This window comes from Rhinolophus hipposideros (assembly GCF_964194185.1).
Source record: "Rhinolophus hipposideros genome assembly, chromosome: 1".
In the NCBI taxonomy this organism is placed as follows: domain Eukaryota; kingdom Metazoa; phylum Chordata; class Mammalia; order Chiroptera; family Rhinolophidae; genus Rhinolophus; species Rhinolophus hipposideros.
The window spans coordinates 82,423,526-82,440,455 of NC_138047.1; the positions used below are offsets into that span (position 1 = coordinate 82,423,526).

Here is a 16,930-nt window from a genome sequence, read left to right on the forward strand (position 1 = left end):
AGCTGTATTCTGTCCAGTAATCATGCTGAATATTTTCTGTTTTGAAATTTAACATAGAATTCATCAGTATTGTCTCTTCCTGTCAGAGAATATGTCTAAGACAGGCCCCAGCAAAAATAAGGAATAGAAAGTCATGAAAGAATCCAGCATTTTAGACCTGAAAGGAAATTTAGAGAAAATATAGTCAATTCCATGTTGATCTAACTAATTTAACACATACAAGTGGGTGGTAAGCTACCCACTTAGCAGGGAATCAGGTTGACCTCAAATTGTATAGAATTAGAGAAAAAGTAGAATTTATATTCTCTAATACTCTGTAACATTGGATAGAAATGTATTTCTGTGCTCTTGGAAGCTCTGTGCTTCTAAGTGCTCATTTGAAAACTTCATTCTCTTAATTCCTGATAGCTTATCTCTGAAACATATGTTCTGTGTTACCTAAGTGAAAATTATTTTTAAAAAATCTTTTAAAAATGAAGTACAGAGAGGAACAAAAGACATAAACTTATAGAGGACTTGAAAAGAACATTGCCATTAGTAAAAATGTGTAATTAATAAAATTGCCATTAAAAAATAAAAGACACATTGATATCTGGAGCTGACAGGAAAAGGTCCATGGAAATTTTGAGTGCCTTAAGACTAAAATGTTTGCACAAATAGATTATTGTTTTTCCCTTTAAGTAATTATTTTTAGACTTTTTAAAAAAACATTCATCCAAAGAACTTAATTTGGTAAGAAATGTTATGAACAAATGGAAAGAATGTATTTCTCACTGGACTCTTTCTTTTTCCATAGATAAAATCGCTATTCCAGACTTTGGCACTGGGGCTATGGAGAACTGGGGACTCATCACGTACAGAGAAACGAACTTGCTTTATGACCCCCAGGAATCAGCCTCATCAAATCAGCAGAGGGTGGCCAGTGTGGTTGCCCATGAACTTGTGCATCAGGTACAAAATTTTAGCCTCAGATTAGCTCGCTTTAAAAAGTGGCTTAGGCCCCAGGAATAACTGAACTAGATTCTAATTTAGCAAATAAAAAAATAGCCAACTCAGAAAATCCTGCTTGAAAGTCTTTCTTAGTGATAATAAACATTTTTACCACAAAGAAACTTTCAAGATACATTGTGTTGCCTTTACTCGACACACAGAAAGTCTTCCTATAACTTTAAATATTCTCAGTAACTCCTAAATAAAGGCAAGAAACTAAGGAGAATTTAAAATTATTTTAAAACCATGAAAAATAAAGCAGGAAATAAATGCTAAGGAGAATGCCTGCCACTTCTATGTCAAGTGACAAAATTTGCATGAACAAATGAACATTGAAATTTTTTAGGCCTCACTAACTATCTCTTTATTGCTTATAATTTCAGTGGTTTGGAAATACTGTGACCATGGAATGGTGGGAAGACTTGTGGCTAAATGAAGGATTTGCTTCCTTTTTTGAGTTCCTGGGAGTAAACCATGCAGAAAAAGAATGGCAAATGGTGAGTATTAAATACATAAGCTCCAAATCTTATGCAAAGCAAATTAAAGCTTTTGGACTTTGACCAAAGGCTTTGGACTATGACCTTGAATTTGAGGCCAAGTAAAGTGGTGAACTGGGAATTCCATGTGAGAATGAGGTGGATCTAGCTGGCTCCACTGACCTGTACCTTGCTTCCAGCCTATGGCCAGGCCCTATGGGTAACTGACCACTAGGATCTGAGGATATCCTTGATAGAATCACTCAAGAACATGTGTCAAGGGAGGAAAAACAAAAAGTTTGCTTAGATAATGCCAACTCTGTATTCAAGAAAGTATCTGTGGCACTAACCCTTTGAAAAATGCCTAAACCTAATTTTGTAAATAATTTAGCTTACACGGGTTGCTGAAATAGTGTGGTAAAGAGATGAGAGCATAAATTTAGACTCAAGTTCAAATTCTGGACGAATCATTTCTGAGATGCTTTACAGGGAATGTGACCTTGAGCAAGTTACATATCCTCTCTGAGTCAGTTCTCTCCTCTAGGAAACAAGAACATCGTTTTCTATCTTGTAAACTTAAAATCTCCCTAATGTACATGTAATTATTATTATACCATGTGTCCCCAAGGAGCCTGGAACAGGAGTTTCTATGAACGCTACAGGTATTTTTTTCCCAAAAAGCTAGATTTTCTTTTATTTATATTTTTATAGTATTCTTATCTGTTTATAAACATGAAAATATAAGTGTGTAGATGTGTGAAAGTAGAGAATTAACAGACTGCGTACTGTATAGACTACTGCCCTCTACTGGACAGAATAAAAAGACAATGTTAAAAGCTTGAAGCCCTTGCAGTTTCTACAACCTTTTAAAAAATGAAAAAGTTAATTTGAAACAATTGTTTCTTTACATATTTAATCTACATCAGGGTTTTTAACCATGGAACTATGGACATTGGGGGCCAGATAATTCTTTGTTGTGGTATGTTGTACTGAGTATTGTAGAATATTTAGCATCATCCTGGGCCTGTCTACTAGATAATAGTAACCCTCCCATTTCAGTTGTGAAATCAAAAATGTCTCCCCATATTTCCAGATATTCTCTTGTGGGACAAAATTTCCCCTAGTTGGAAACTACTTCTCTATGCTGAAAATGGTTGATTTCACAATTTATTGAAATTAAGTTACATAAATGAAAAAAATTTTTGCCTTTTATTTTCTATAAAGTAACCTGATGCCCTTCTTATATCAAGATATTGTAAGAAATTATAACATTCTAATATTGTTACATTCTATGTAATATATAATATTTTAACATTACAAATTCAGTGTTTCAAAAACACCAATTAAATTCCAGAAGAATTTAGTATGCAGTTCTTAAATGAAACTTAATCACATGATTTAATTCATTCATTCTTCATTCATTCATTCATGCTTCACTCAGTGAACACTATAAAAACTCCAAAACTGAATTAAAAAATTTTACTAAGTTGGGGAATTACCAACTTAGGGTCTTGTAGGTGGAGGGGACAGATAAATAAAGATGCTTTTTAAGTGAGCTTGGTAAGTATCACAATAGTGGACCCTCATTTCACAGGTGAAAATCTGATGCCCAGGAAGGTAATATAAATTTCCATTGTCACACAGACAATTGATAGCACAACTAAGACTAGAGTCAAATTTCCTGACACCGAGAACAAGATCCTATCCACTTATCTAAATGTTTTAGAGGGACAGAAATTAAAGTTGAAGTCAAAATTACCTTGATTGGCAGTCATCACTTGACAATAGTACCTTGTTTATTATAAAAGCAAATCACAACATTGGAAAATGTAAACTAATATTTTGAATTAAGTAAGACCAATAAAGACCTTTTTATTAATAGAGTTTTAACAGAGTTAGACTTCAGAATCTAACTGATTAAATAGCAATAGCCACTGTGTTAAGTTTTCACTCTCTGCCAGGTACTATGCTTACTGCTTACCATGTGTTCGCTCATTGAATTGGCGGCACGTTTCTAAAAAGCAGATGTCATCATTACCCTTATTTAACAAGTGAGGGAAAGAGTAATAAACTTACAAGTCGAGAAAATGGAAAAACTGAGCTTTGAACCAAGGAAGTCTGACTGTTGGGCTAGACCACTCAATCACTCTATTTTGCTGGGAAAACCTAGGGCTGGAATGAGAATATGATTATTAATTAGAACTAGAGCAAAAGTTAATGTTTTCTTCAATTAATTATGAATCATCCAAATTCCAATGATTAGTTGACCAAAAAAATTCCAAAAAACAAAACAAAGCAAAACCCTGAACATCAATTTTTGGCAAAGGAAAATGCTTCCTCACTTAATTTTCAGAACAAATCTGTGAAGTAATAATCATCATTTCCATTGCACAGCTAAGGAAATAGGGCCTGAAAATTTTGGCATATATCTGAAAGTCACACAGAAGTAGCAGAAACAGAAGTCACAGATAGATATGTTTTCTTTTTTTTTTTTTAATTAATTTTATTGGGGTGACAATTGTTAGTAAATTTACATAGATTTCAGGTGTACAATTCTGTATTACATCGTCTATAAATCCCATTGTGTGTTCACCACCCAGAGTCAGTTCTCCTTCCATCACCATATATTTGATCCCCTTTACCCTCATCACCCACCCCCCCACCCCCTTACCCTCTGGTAACCACTAAATTATTGTCTGTGTCTATGAGTTTTTGTTTCTCATTTGTTTGTCTTGTTCTTTTTGGTTTATATACCACATATCAGTGAAATCATAGGGTTCTCTGCTTTTTCTGTCTGACTTATTTCACTTAGCATTATTCTCTCGAGATCCATTCATGTTGTCACAAATGCTCCTATATCATCTTTCCTTAACGCCGAATAGTATTCCATTGTGTATATGTACCACAACTTCTTTATCCATTCATCTATCGAAGGACATTTTGGTTGTTTCCATGTCTTGGCCACCGTAAACAAAGCTGCAATGAACATTGGCGTACACGTGTCTCTATAGAGAAATGCTTTACCATATGACCCAGCAATCGCTCTCCTGGGTATCTACCCCAAAAATATAGATATGTTTTCTTGACCTGTAATATAGAGGCAACATCAAAGGAGTTATAAACAGGAGAAGGAAATAGAATCAGTATAGACCAACTAGTGTAAAATATGATTAATTTTAACATCTAATGTTTCTTTTAAGTGATTTGAGTCACTTATATTTATTTTCCCCCAATTTGTATTATATACATGATATTTTGACATATGAACCAGTATAAAGGAAGTGATATATTTCTTTGGTTAATTCTGTCATTTCAGCGGGACCACATGTTGCTTGAAGATGTACTTCCTGTACAAGAGGATGATAGTTTGATGTCTTCACATCCAATTGTTGTCACTGTGACAACTCCTGATGAAATAACATCTGTTTTTGATGGAATATCCTATAGCAAGGTGGGGAAAACAGGGCATTGCTTTGCATATCTTCCTGTTTAGTGGCTTTTCTTTTAGTAAATGTCTAAAAATGGTAAGATGGTTAGACTATGCTAATGGGCTTTGGGAAATGGTGTAGAACTTGTTCTGAGAGCTGAATATTCAATAGCTTATACTCTTTAGTGGAAATGACCAGTGCTGATCATTGTCTCAGGATTTTGAATCATATTTTTAAAAATTTCTGTTTCTACTTTTGTTTATAACACCTCTTATTCTGATAATTGAACATTTAAACTTTAAGCACCAAATTTTAAATGGTTTTATTGATTTTTTTTTAAAAGACAGTAAATCTTTTTGTGTCCATGTGGTCAACGAGAAATGCCATATATGTATGAGGACACTTGTCTAGTAGAATCCTTTAGAGCTTCTAATAAGTATTTGAATCCAACTCAGTTTAAAGGAATTATTTTTTTTAAAAAAAGATTTTATTGGGGAAGGGTAACAGGACTTTGTTGGGGAACAGTGTGTACTTCTTCCAGGCCTTTTTTCCAAGTCAAGTTGTTGTCCTTTCAATATTAGTTGTGGAGGGTGCCATTCAGCTTCAAGTTGTTGTCCTTTCAGTCTTAGTTGTGGATGGCGCAGCTCAGCTCCAGGTCCAGTTGCCGTTTTCTAGTTGCAGGGGGCACAGTCCATCATCTCTTGAGGGAGTCGAACCAGCAACCTTGTGGTTGAGAGTCCACTGGCCCATGTGGGAATCGAACCACCAGCCTTCAAAGTCAGGAGCATGGAGCTCTAACCACCTGAGCCACTGGGCCGGCCCCTAAAGGAATTACTTTTATTCATTTTTAGATAATATTTAAAGATGCCTTTGTTAGTTAGCATGTTGTAAATGAAGCATTTTATCCATTATAATTTTATGAAGTTACTGAAAATCTATAGTGCCCGAAGTTCTATGTTACCGATTTTCTCTTACATCTCCTATAGCTTCTCCTCTAAACATATTCATACCTGTATGTGACATAATTTTGTCATTTTCTACCTCAGCCTCTCAGAGTTTACCCACTATGTTAAGCTGCTCAAACATCACTTCAAACTAATATATTTGTTATTCTGGGTGATACGTAAAGTTTTATATAAGACAAAATATTATAATTGTTAAAGTGAATACTAGATAAAATTGGCTTGAGTGAAAAAAATACTTCTGTATATTAATATTTGAAATTTATAGCATCATATTTTTTTGTCTTTTCCTCTCATATTATTCCCATGCAATTTTTCCGGGCTTCTTTTATTTATTTTTCTTTTACATTGTCAAAGATTCTTTTTAGTCTTTCTATTAAAATGAAACTTTTTAATCCAGAGTATATTTTAGTAACTCACAGAGAGTTTATGTTTATTGAATCAGTTTTTCCCCCCCTGAATCCTAGATGCTCCATGGATGTAAAATATTAGGGTAGAAATACATAAATGTTTCTAATCCTTCTACGAGTCACAAAAAGAATTTATAGTGCTTAAAAATATATAGTAAAAATTACTACCTTAAATGTTTTTCTGGTCATTTACTTGAAAATTGATTTAAAATTCTACTAATAAGAAATTTTAGTACTAATCTTATAACATGTAAAAAGAATGTAGAGAACAGAGGCATTGATCAGATTCTTCAGACTAAAGGAAGCCCAATGAGATAAACCACTTGTTTTTACAGAAATGTTTCATTTTATTTTTTTCAATTATTTTTTTCAGTTACGGTTGACATTGGCATAAACCAATTTTGAAGAGGATTTTATGCCTAAATTATATATCTATATTAAACTATTTGACAAGATAATTATCTCAGACATCTACTTCCCTCTGTTAAATTTAACTTTTTTTAAGTGTTGAAATGTACAAAACAAATAGCCAAAATTTTATCCTGAAACTACCTTCCTTATTCATAAAAGAACATGATTTTTCAAAACCTTTCCTTGCTTCTCTTTCATTAGGAAAGCCCCATCTGCTGGTTCATTTGGTGAAATGCAATAATTACTTGAACCTTGAGTCACTGAAATGCTGGCCATTTCATCAACTTCTCTTTTACCTTTAAGTTATTTTAGAAACATAGATACAGGGGATGTACCAAGTGGTATTTTTATCCTAAAATTAGAGCTATAAGCATGTAATTTAGCAGAATTATCTTCAAGAAATCTCACAAATATGATCATGAAATACTACTGTATTTCCCCGAAAATAAGACCTCACTGAACAATCAGCTCTACTGCATCTTTTGGAGCAAAAATTAATATAAGACCCAATTTTATTTTACTTGGTATATAATATAATATAATATAATATAATATAATATAATATAATATAATATAATACAGTATGGTATAATATAATATAATACTGGGTCTTATATTAATTTTTGCTCCAAAAGATGCATTAGAGCTGATTGTCCATCTAAGTCTTATTTTTAGGGAAACAGGGTAGTCACAATAGTGGTATTTGTACCTTACATATCCTATATTAGTTCAATTTGTCATTCTTTTCCATCTAGGGAGCTTCCATTCTGAGAATGCTTGAAGACTGGATGACACCAGAGAAATTTCGAAAAGGATGTCAGGTATGATTTATTATTTTTAATGGTATTAAAAGTAAACTACACGTAGGTTATAAATGTTAAAATATGTGATTAAAGACAACTAATTCCCTTTTTACTTTTACTTTCCTTACTCAGAGATAGAAAACATAGCAAAATATTAAAAAGTGATTTTATATCTAGTTAAGTGCCTACATTTTAACAGTAATTACCTTTTGGCAGAAGTTTCAATGGAGAATTTTAAATAGGTTACTTCATTATTTTTTATAACCTTTACATGTTCACTAATCTGTTGGGGCTGCCATAACACAATACCACAGACTGAATGATTTAAACAACAAACACATTTTCTCACAGTTCTGGAGGCTGAGGAGTTGAAAATGAAGGTGCCGACAGATTCAGATTTTAGTCAGGGCTGTCTTCCTGGTTTGTAGGTGGCTGTCTTCTCACTGTGTCCTCACAGGGCAAGGAGAGGGAGAGGGGGAGGGGGAGGGGAGGGGTAGGGGAAAGGAGGAGAAGGGGGAGAAGGAGAAGGAGGGGGAGAGGGAGAGGGAGGGAGAGAGGGAGAGGGAGAGGGAGAGAGAATATCCTCTATCTCTTCTTATAAGGATACTGATCTCACCTTCATAACCTCATCTAAACCTAAACACCTCCCAAAGGCTTCATCTCCAAATTCCATCACATTGAGGATTAGGGTTTCAATGTATGAATTTCTGGGGAAGACAATTCAGTCTGATTCAGTCAGATATAAAAATTTAAATCTATCTATTAAAGTCTTCTCTTACAGTTCATAAAAGACTTTTCTTTATTAGTGAATTTGAAAATGGTTAATATAAACATTCCTAATTTGATGGATTCAGTGAATAAAGAAAGCCCGCTTCCTTTTGGAAGCAGATATGACAATAAACTTTCTAAAGAACTTCTCAAATCCCACTTAAACTTATTACTCCCAGTAGATCTACCCAGTAGATGCTTCTGTTTTACTTTTTGTTCTTCTAGCAGACTGTAAGCCAATTCTCTCAGGTTCTTATATTATCAAAGTAGGTATGTGTCCCTAACTATCCTGTCTGCAGGTTGGTCCTGTTGCAACCTAGAGATGAAACTGTCTTCCTATTTTTTGCCTTCCTTCTCCATCCCTCCTACTCTGACATCCCAGGTAGTTAGGTAGAATTGTGCTGATGGCATGCAACCCATAAAGTAGTATACAAGTCAGAGCAGTACCCTTGCCAACCTTCCCAGAGACTATCGGTGCAGTGATTTCCCTGGAAAGTGCCTATCCATCATTCCTGACTCTCGCTACCGCCAAGTCTTACGTGGCATTTTTTATACTACCCAAAAGGGAAATAGTCCCTTCTACCCAATACTAATTTTCCTAGGTGACTATTACAGTAAGAAATAAGACCACGATTTAGGAAATATTCAGGGAGTAAGTACATCAGTACCTTTTCCTCCTTTTGTCCATTAACAAAATATTCTGTGTGGACATTAGGGGGAAAGGGAGGAACTATGTGCTTGTTCCTAAGTGTACATTAGAATATCTTGTTTTCCATCAGCTTCACACTCAAATTTCATCATATCTTCTCTCACTGTAAGTAGCTTTAGTGAGAAATTGTATCTTCCATATCTTTGCAGATACTCCAGTGCCTAGTAGAATGTGTTACACATGTTAGAAGATCCAAAAAAATGTTTCTTGAATGAATGAGTGAAAAGTCTACAATAAATAATATTAGATATAAGATATATCTAATAGATAGATATAGGATATAGAAATAAATATATAATTCCTTTTTAAAAATTGAGTTAAAATTCCATTTGCATAGTTTTCATTCTTTAAACTAATGAATAACACATTCTTGGAATCTTCAAAGCTGACTTCAAATTATATGATTTTACATAGTAACTATTTTAGAGAAGTACCAAAAGAGTCTTTAAAAGTGAATACCTATTCTAACAATTCAATAATATTCTTGCATTTCCTTTAGCCCAGTATCTGTGGTATATTAATTAATAACCCAGTCCTGTCTAAAACTAATATTTCTCAAGTTAAAATTGTCTACCTTCACCCTAACTGTGAATATAGATAGTGTTAGAAGCTGAAGTAGAAAGAGTAGATATTACTCTTTCATGCCATTATAGTGCTATGGAATGAATGTACCAAAACAAACAAACAAACAAAACAAAAAAACCTCACTGAAATATTAACTCTTTTTCTTTAATTTTCAAACAGTAGCTAATATCTGAAGATAGTACATGATCAATATAGGCTACACTCAATAAGCTCTCAAATCAATTAGAACCTTTCACTTAGTTCAAGTATCCAAACAGAATCCTTTCTTGAATTATCATCATAATCCATGACATTGTTCAAGCTCTTTCCCTTGTAAATACTAACTTTCTGCCCAAAGTGACTCTACATTAGCTAACCTGGTGTGGTTAGCTAATCTGAGGATGGCCAGCTGTCTGTTCTCTTTCATGCTCATTACCTTTTCCCAAGCCCATTCAGACAGCAAAGGTGCAGAGTGAGCGGAAATAAGAGCAAAACCATCAATTGGAAAATCTTTAAGGCTGTGCTCTTATATAACAAAGCATGACAAATAATAGGCCATTCATAAAATATATGGTCATGAAATAGAAGATGAGAAATACATTCAAACTTTCTTTTTCTCCTAGCATCAGTCGTATCCCTGATAAAACAGGAATGGTTGAGCTGGAAAATATCCTTTCCCTTCCTGCAATACTAGTAATAGAAACATTGTTCCTTTCCTTTTGTGCTCAAACAATACCAACTAATGAGGGACTATTATTGGTTGACCTAGGTCATCATGAAATTTTGACAGAAGTTGTGATTATTCAAGGTGAAGAAGGAAATTTCTTAATCTAGAATATTCAGAAGTACTAATCTAGACAAAATGAAATGAGAACCTTTTAATATACTGTTTATATTAATGTCCATTTAGCCTCTAGCTCAGGAGAAGCAAGAAAATGCAATTTAAAAAACAATAACAAGATTGATGGAAACCCCACAGAATTCTCTTCAAGATAATCTCAGGCACATCTTTTCACCTCTCTATGAAACAACTTCCTTTACCCCCCAAAAATGTGAGAGTTATATTAAATAATATTTAAGGTCCCTTCCAGTTCAAGACTGCTCATTTCTAAGCTTAAGACATTGTGAATATATTAATACCAATAAATTCCTCTAAATTAATTTTAAGAAGCTACTGTTCACTAGAAATTGTCATTAAAAAATAGCTATAGTTATAATTAGTATTCTAAGTAACCAATTATTTTATTAAGAAAGAATGAGTGATTTGTACAAAGTCTAGAATGATACCTGAAATTGACAGAGTATGCGCCTTTCATTTCTTCTCCTTTCCATTGCCTGCTCTCCAGTGGCAGTGCTGAGTGGTGAACTAATCAAAACAACAGATTTGAAGGCAGCATTCCAAGCTGGCCTCAGCCCTCATTCAGGCTTCCTGGAGCAGTCCTGCTAATATTGTTTTATCTCTATATACCTGAAAAGAAGAGGAATTTAGAAGATAATGTGACTTAGGTATAACACCTCCTGAAAATTATAGCAATTTAGAGTGAAAATGATATGTACAAAGTCAGTCACTTGTTATTTTCTTTGAAGCCTCAAAGAATACTTAAGAAGCTTCTGTTTCTATCAAAGACTTCCACATTTTAAATGGAACAACTCTAGATAGTAAGAGGAATGATATAGCAGGAGATTTGGAAGGTTTCCTTGGAGAACCACCAGTGGCACCCAATTATGAGATTAGGAGAAGACTGGGATTTTTCTCTAAGGATATATTACATTACATCTGAAAATTCATAGATAGAGAGATTTTGTGAACACAATTGTCAAAAGGGGAAAACTTACAGTTAAAAATTTGTATTTTAAAAATATTTGAAGAGTGAAGACATTCTTTAAAGTGAATAATTTCCCCAATTATTATTATTATTATTATTATTATTATTATTATTATTCATTTCTTTAGAGTAGGGGTCTAAATCTGGCCCACCACTCATTTCTGTAATGTCCACAAACAAAATCATTTCTAAATTTTTAAATGGCTGAAAAATCCTAAAGAAGAAGAATATTTCATGATACATGAAAGTTAATGGAATTCAAATATCAGTGTGAATAAATAAGGATTTATTGGAAAACAGTCATGCTCATTCATTTGCATGTTATTTATGGCTATTTTTCTGCTAAGGAGGCAGAGTTGAGTAGTTGTGACAGAACTGTTAATATACTGTTTAGAAGGAAATTTCTTAATCTAGAATATTCAGAAGTACTAATCTAGACAAAATGAAATGAGAACCTTTTAATATACTGTTTATATAAATGTCCATTTAGCCTCTAACTCAAGAGAAGCAAGAAAATGCAATTTAAAAAACAATAACAAGATTGATGGAAACCCCACAGAATTCTCTTCAAGATAATCTCAGGCACATCTTTTCACCTCTCTATGAACCAACTTCCTTTACCCAAAAATTATAGAAATTATATGGCAGAAATTATATGGGCCACAAAATGACAGAAATTATATGGCCCACAATGCTTAAAATCTTGACTTTATAGCTTTCTATGGAAAAAGTTAGCAGAGCCCTGGCTTAGAGCCACGCTCACTTGTTTTGTCTTTGCATATCACCTCAATCATTTGTGTGTGATGGGGTCATCTAGTGTCTAAGATGAGAAAACACCACTATAAATAAAGGTAAAAGATGCAGCCATCAGTGGACAGGTAAAGAGCACAGAATTATGGATCCCTCTTCATAGTGGATCAAAAATATTATGGTCTATTGACTGTTTGCTGAACACCTGACTCCCCTTAAGCATCTTACGTTGCTTGTCCAGAAAATACAAAATACTTTCTCTGTCTTGTTTACAATTCCATTAGACCAAAAAAAAAAAAAAAAACTCAGTAATAAGAAAAAATATTCCTTATGCTTTACAAATAAGTTATTATTTGTACAATGTTTTTATTGGTTACAGGATGTTTTGCTTATAGTGTACCATTTGATTTGCATTCTAGATACACTTGCTACATTATACATTACAGTGAAATATGTTGTCAAGAGGGGGACCCTGCACGCTGCGCCATGTGTCGTGCGGGGTGACAGACAGGGTCTTTGCTCCCGCTCCCACATAAGAACACAGGATATGGTGAGGCCAAAAAGGAACACCCACGGAGCCATAGGCAGGGAAGTTATACTAGTGTATTCTCTCTGGCGGCTGGGTTGGAGACACAGGAAGCAGGAGACACACTGTTGGCAAACTGCTGTCCACTTCTCTGCAATCCACAACCCGCACTCCGCCGTGCTAACTGCAATCCGCGCTTGCCAGCCCAGCCACCATCTTCTTGCTAGCCCCCTCTTTTTTTTTTTTTAGCATAGCCACAGCAGTTATATTAGTGGCCAATGGCTCACTGGTTACAGCTGACGGCCAACTAGCCACAGCTGATGGCCATCCAATCACAGTTGATGGCCATTTACTACCTGAGCCAGCATCTTTCTATGTGAGGCTGAGAGCCTGGAAACTGCTTTCTGGGGCTCTGTCCCCACATATGTCAAGGGGTTTATCTCATGTTGTGGAACTATGAGAAAAGCACACATTGATTCCTAAAATACTTGTTATCTTTTACATACAGATTTACTTGGAAAAATACAAATTTATGAATGCAAAAACTTCAGATTTTTGGAAAGCACTTGAAGAGGTAAGGAAGAATATATTCCCAAATATTTCTTTGTCTGATTAACAAATTATTTATCAGTTATTTCTTTATCTGATCAGTTGAGCTTTTATTTCCCCTTATTTGTTAATTATTCTCCATGTTTTTTAAATCTTAGGCAAGTAATCTACCAGTGACAGAAGTAATGGACACCTGGACCAAACAGATGGGGTATCCTGTACTTAATGTGACAGATCAGAGACACATCACACAGAAACGTTTTCTGTTGGATTCAAGAGCTAATGCTTCTCAACCACATTCAGTTCTTGGGTAAGGATCTGTAATGCATTTCAAGAAAAAAGCAGAAAATTGATGGAAATACTGGCCTTTTGTTTAGATCTTGCTCTTTAGTACGTAATTGATGGGTGATAATATAAAAGCACTGTGTCTGTAGGGAAACAAAGGCATTCAAAAATAGCTCAGTGGTCTCCAGGTTCAAAATGGTGGACTGAGCACATGCATCTAAGTTCGATTCTTCCCAGAAATCATTGAATACAGGAATAGAGGTGCCAAAAGAAGTAAACTCATGAAAGTAAAGAAAATTAAGGGAAAGGGCTATACGTATCATAGACTTCTAGAAGAGGTAAAGCAGAAGGAGAAATATTGACAAAAAATAAACTGAGGAAGATGCAGCCAAGAGAAAGGGACTTGCAGTAGAAGTGAAAGCTGATCTTCCCTATGCCTAGGCAGGCTCTGGGCTCACTGTCAACATGAGAAGTGGAGGGCGAGAATGAGAAGTGAGGCTGAAAATAAGAGAATTAATTTGAAGTCTAGTCTCAGGACATTGTTGTATCCAGACCTCCCTCTCTACTCTCTACTTTTCCTTTCTTTGCTCTCATCCTTTCCTTTGTGCAGAGCTCTCAGAAGTCTGATAATAACCCAAGGCAAAAATCTAGAGGGCTTTTTTTTTTCTACTAAAGAAATTGACTCAAACAGTAGAAGAGAGCTAAGAATTTCCCTTTGGTTGGGAGGCCCAGAATAAAGCTTTCCTCGTATGGCATTTGCTGGATGGATGGGTAAAGCTACCAGCTCCCTTCAGACATACACAGAGCTTCCAGTCAGACTTCCTGTTCAAAAATATACCTCTCTTGTCAACAGTAGAGGGATTACATACAAGACACCAAGAATAATCAATTTAGTCCTTCTTTCTTAAATATGAATGGACAATCAAGGATCACAAAACACATGAAAAAACCTAAAAGCTTTTATAAAAGGTAAAGTCCCACATGAACAAACAAAACACTTGTCTCTATACAAAACATAATTGAGGAAATAGAAAATAAATGTATGAAATATATTCAGAGATCAAAAAAGCTATTATACCTATTAACTAAGAGCAGAATGTCTTTGAAAGGACAAACTGAGAACACAAAAAGATCTCTGGAAGATTAAATTTTTGGTTGTAAAAAATATTAATAGACCAACGAGAAATAAATCGGGGGAATTTTCTAAAAATATAAGGCAAACACACATAAAACTGGCAAATATGAAAGAAGATAAATATGGAGAGTCTAGCACCCAACTAATAGAAGTCTGGCAAAAAAAGAAAATAGAGAAACTTGAAGGGAAAATGATACCAAAGAAATAATAAAGGACACATGGGTTCTGATGAAAAGGCCCCACTGAGTACGCAGTACAAATGGAAAAAAACAAAAATCGTATCTAGCTATGTTCTCATGAAATTTCAGAAAACGGGGATACATGAGTTAGTGTGACATTAGTCTCTTCCACAGCAATCCTGAATACAAGCAAAAAAAAAAAAAAAGGAGCAATCATCTAAACTGTTGAAGCAAAACATATTTTCAACCTCTCATTCACTATCCAGTGAAACTAAACCAAATGCAAAAACACAGAAAAGACATTTTTAGACATGCAGCCCCAGAAAATGCTTTCCATACAGCACTCCAGGGGTGTTTCAGGAGGGAGAAAAAAAATATGAATAAATCAAAAAGAGAGAGGAAGAGATAGGATCCAGGAAACAGTGTATCCAACCTAGGAAAGCCATGAAAGGAAACGCAGGCTGACAGCGATCCAGTGGGCTCACAGCTCTGAGAATAAGAGCAGATGACTGGGGCTAAGGTAGGTGATCTCCAGGAAAGAGTGATTGGGAGGATGGAAAAACTTGAGGACTTGGTGAAGGCCCATCAGTTTGATCAACTCTAAAGAAAATTTGAAAAACTAAAAGGCTATGTGCAAAAATTGTGATTAAAAAATATGAATCAAGTAAAATGACTTTATGTCATTGATAAAGAATAAGTAAAAGGAGTCCATTTGACCCTTATGTTAGGATGGTCGGGGGAAGTTTTACTTAAGTGACTCAGGGGCTGTGAAATCAGACCATGGAGAAGGCAATATATCTCCAACGCACTTCTTGGCCAACAATCTGTATATAGAATAATTTCCTAAATGTTATTTATTGGCTTTTAACTTTTATAATCAACCGGTGGATAACAAATACAAAAAAAAATTGTTATTGTGGCAAAAAGAGAATGCAAATATAAGCAGTCAACATTGTGACAAGAAAAAAACAGCTGACAAAAGAAAGGAGCTAGCAGAGGGAGAACAAGTGGAAGAAAGTGTTGGAATACTAATTCCATATTGTGCTAGAGCTGGCTCTAATCCTAACCCAGTGACATCATCTGGTAGCTTGAAAGTGGTCATGATGTGAGTTAATGGAAATCAGCAAATACTATGTTCCCTTCCCAAAGCCGGTTAATGACCAGCACTCCATAGGATATCCTTCTTTTAGAGTTAGGGGAGCGTAGCAACACTAACAGTTATAAAACAAAAATAGCAGTATGAGTATATTATTTAAAGGAACAATTGTGACCTATAGAAAGTCTAACAATAATAATTTTACTTTATTAAATTTTGACTGTTAAATGGAAAATGGAGAAGAACGTAGTGTAAGTAACTAAATCACCCTCTCTCATGGACGAGTTAATAAACACTATTTTTGAAAAACAGAGGTATTTAGAGTTACAGAGCAAGACATCAGAAGAACTAAAACCAGTAGTATTTAAAAGGGGGTTCTGGCCTGTGGGATGGTGGCTTTTCAATAGCAGTTTCTTTAGGTTTTTTTCATCTTCTTTCTTTTTTTTTAATTAAAGTTTATTGGGGTGACAATTGTTAGTAAAGTTACCTAGATTTCAGGTGTACAATTCTGTAATACATCATCTATAAATCCCATTGTGTGTTAACCAACCAGAGTCAGTTCTCCTTCCATCACCATAGTTTTTGATTAAGGATGTTTTTATTTACTAATTGCACAAATGAAATTCTCCTGAGCATTTCAACAGCAATTACAAACTCAATCAAATTCTCTTGCATATGTCGTTTATGAGAAACTTTTGAACATAACTACTTAAAATTTTATTAAAATCCATTTATAATGTCAAAATACAAACACCTAAAGACACAAACTTATAAATCTAATTTTTATAAAACTTTCCTATACATTTTTTTGAATTTAACAAACTAAAATTCATAAATAAATTTCTTGGGCATTTTCAACATATTAAGAATCAAAGCTTTAACTATAAAATCAGACTATTCTAGACATTCAAACACAACTACTGAATTAAGATATTCTAAGAATTTCAGTTAAAATTACAAATTAAATGTCATTTTCTCAGATTTTTTAACACATTTCAAATATTGCAAAAGCTGACAAAACATGTTGACATAGCTGATAGTTTCAAAACTTATCACACTTGTA

General features: G+C 34.4%; 1 protein-coding gene across 1 annotated transcript in view; it reads left to right on the top strand.

Annotated features, from left to right (window-relative positions):
* Nucleotides 1–16,930, top strand: part of ENPEP (glutamyl aminopeptidase) — a 97,944-nt gene that overhangs the window by 38,574 nt on the left and 42,440 nt on the right. Inside the window, exons 5-10 of the mRNA XM_081051031.1 lie at nucleotides 797–951; nucleotides 1,374–1,487; nucleotides 4,783–4,917; nucleotides 7,433–7,498; nucleotides 13,132–13,197; nucleotides 13,331–13,482. Coding sequence (XP_080907157.1) covers nucleotides 797–951; nucleotides 1,374–1,487; nucleotides 4,783–4,917; nucleotides 7,433–7,498; nucleotides 13,132–13,197; nucleotides 13,331–13,482 — 688 coding nt within the window. The remainder of the gene's footprint in view (nucleotides 1–796; nucleotides 952–1,373; nucleotides 1,488–4,782; nucleotides 4,918–7,432; nucleotides 7,499–13,131; nucleotides 13,198–13,330; nucleotides 13,483–16,930) is intronic.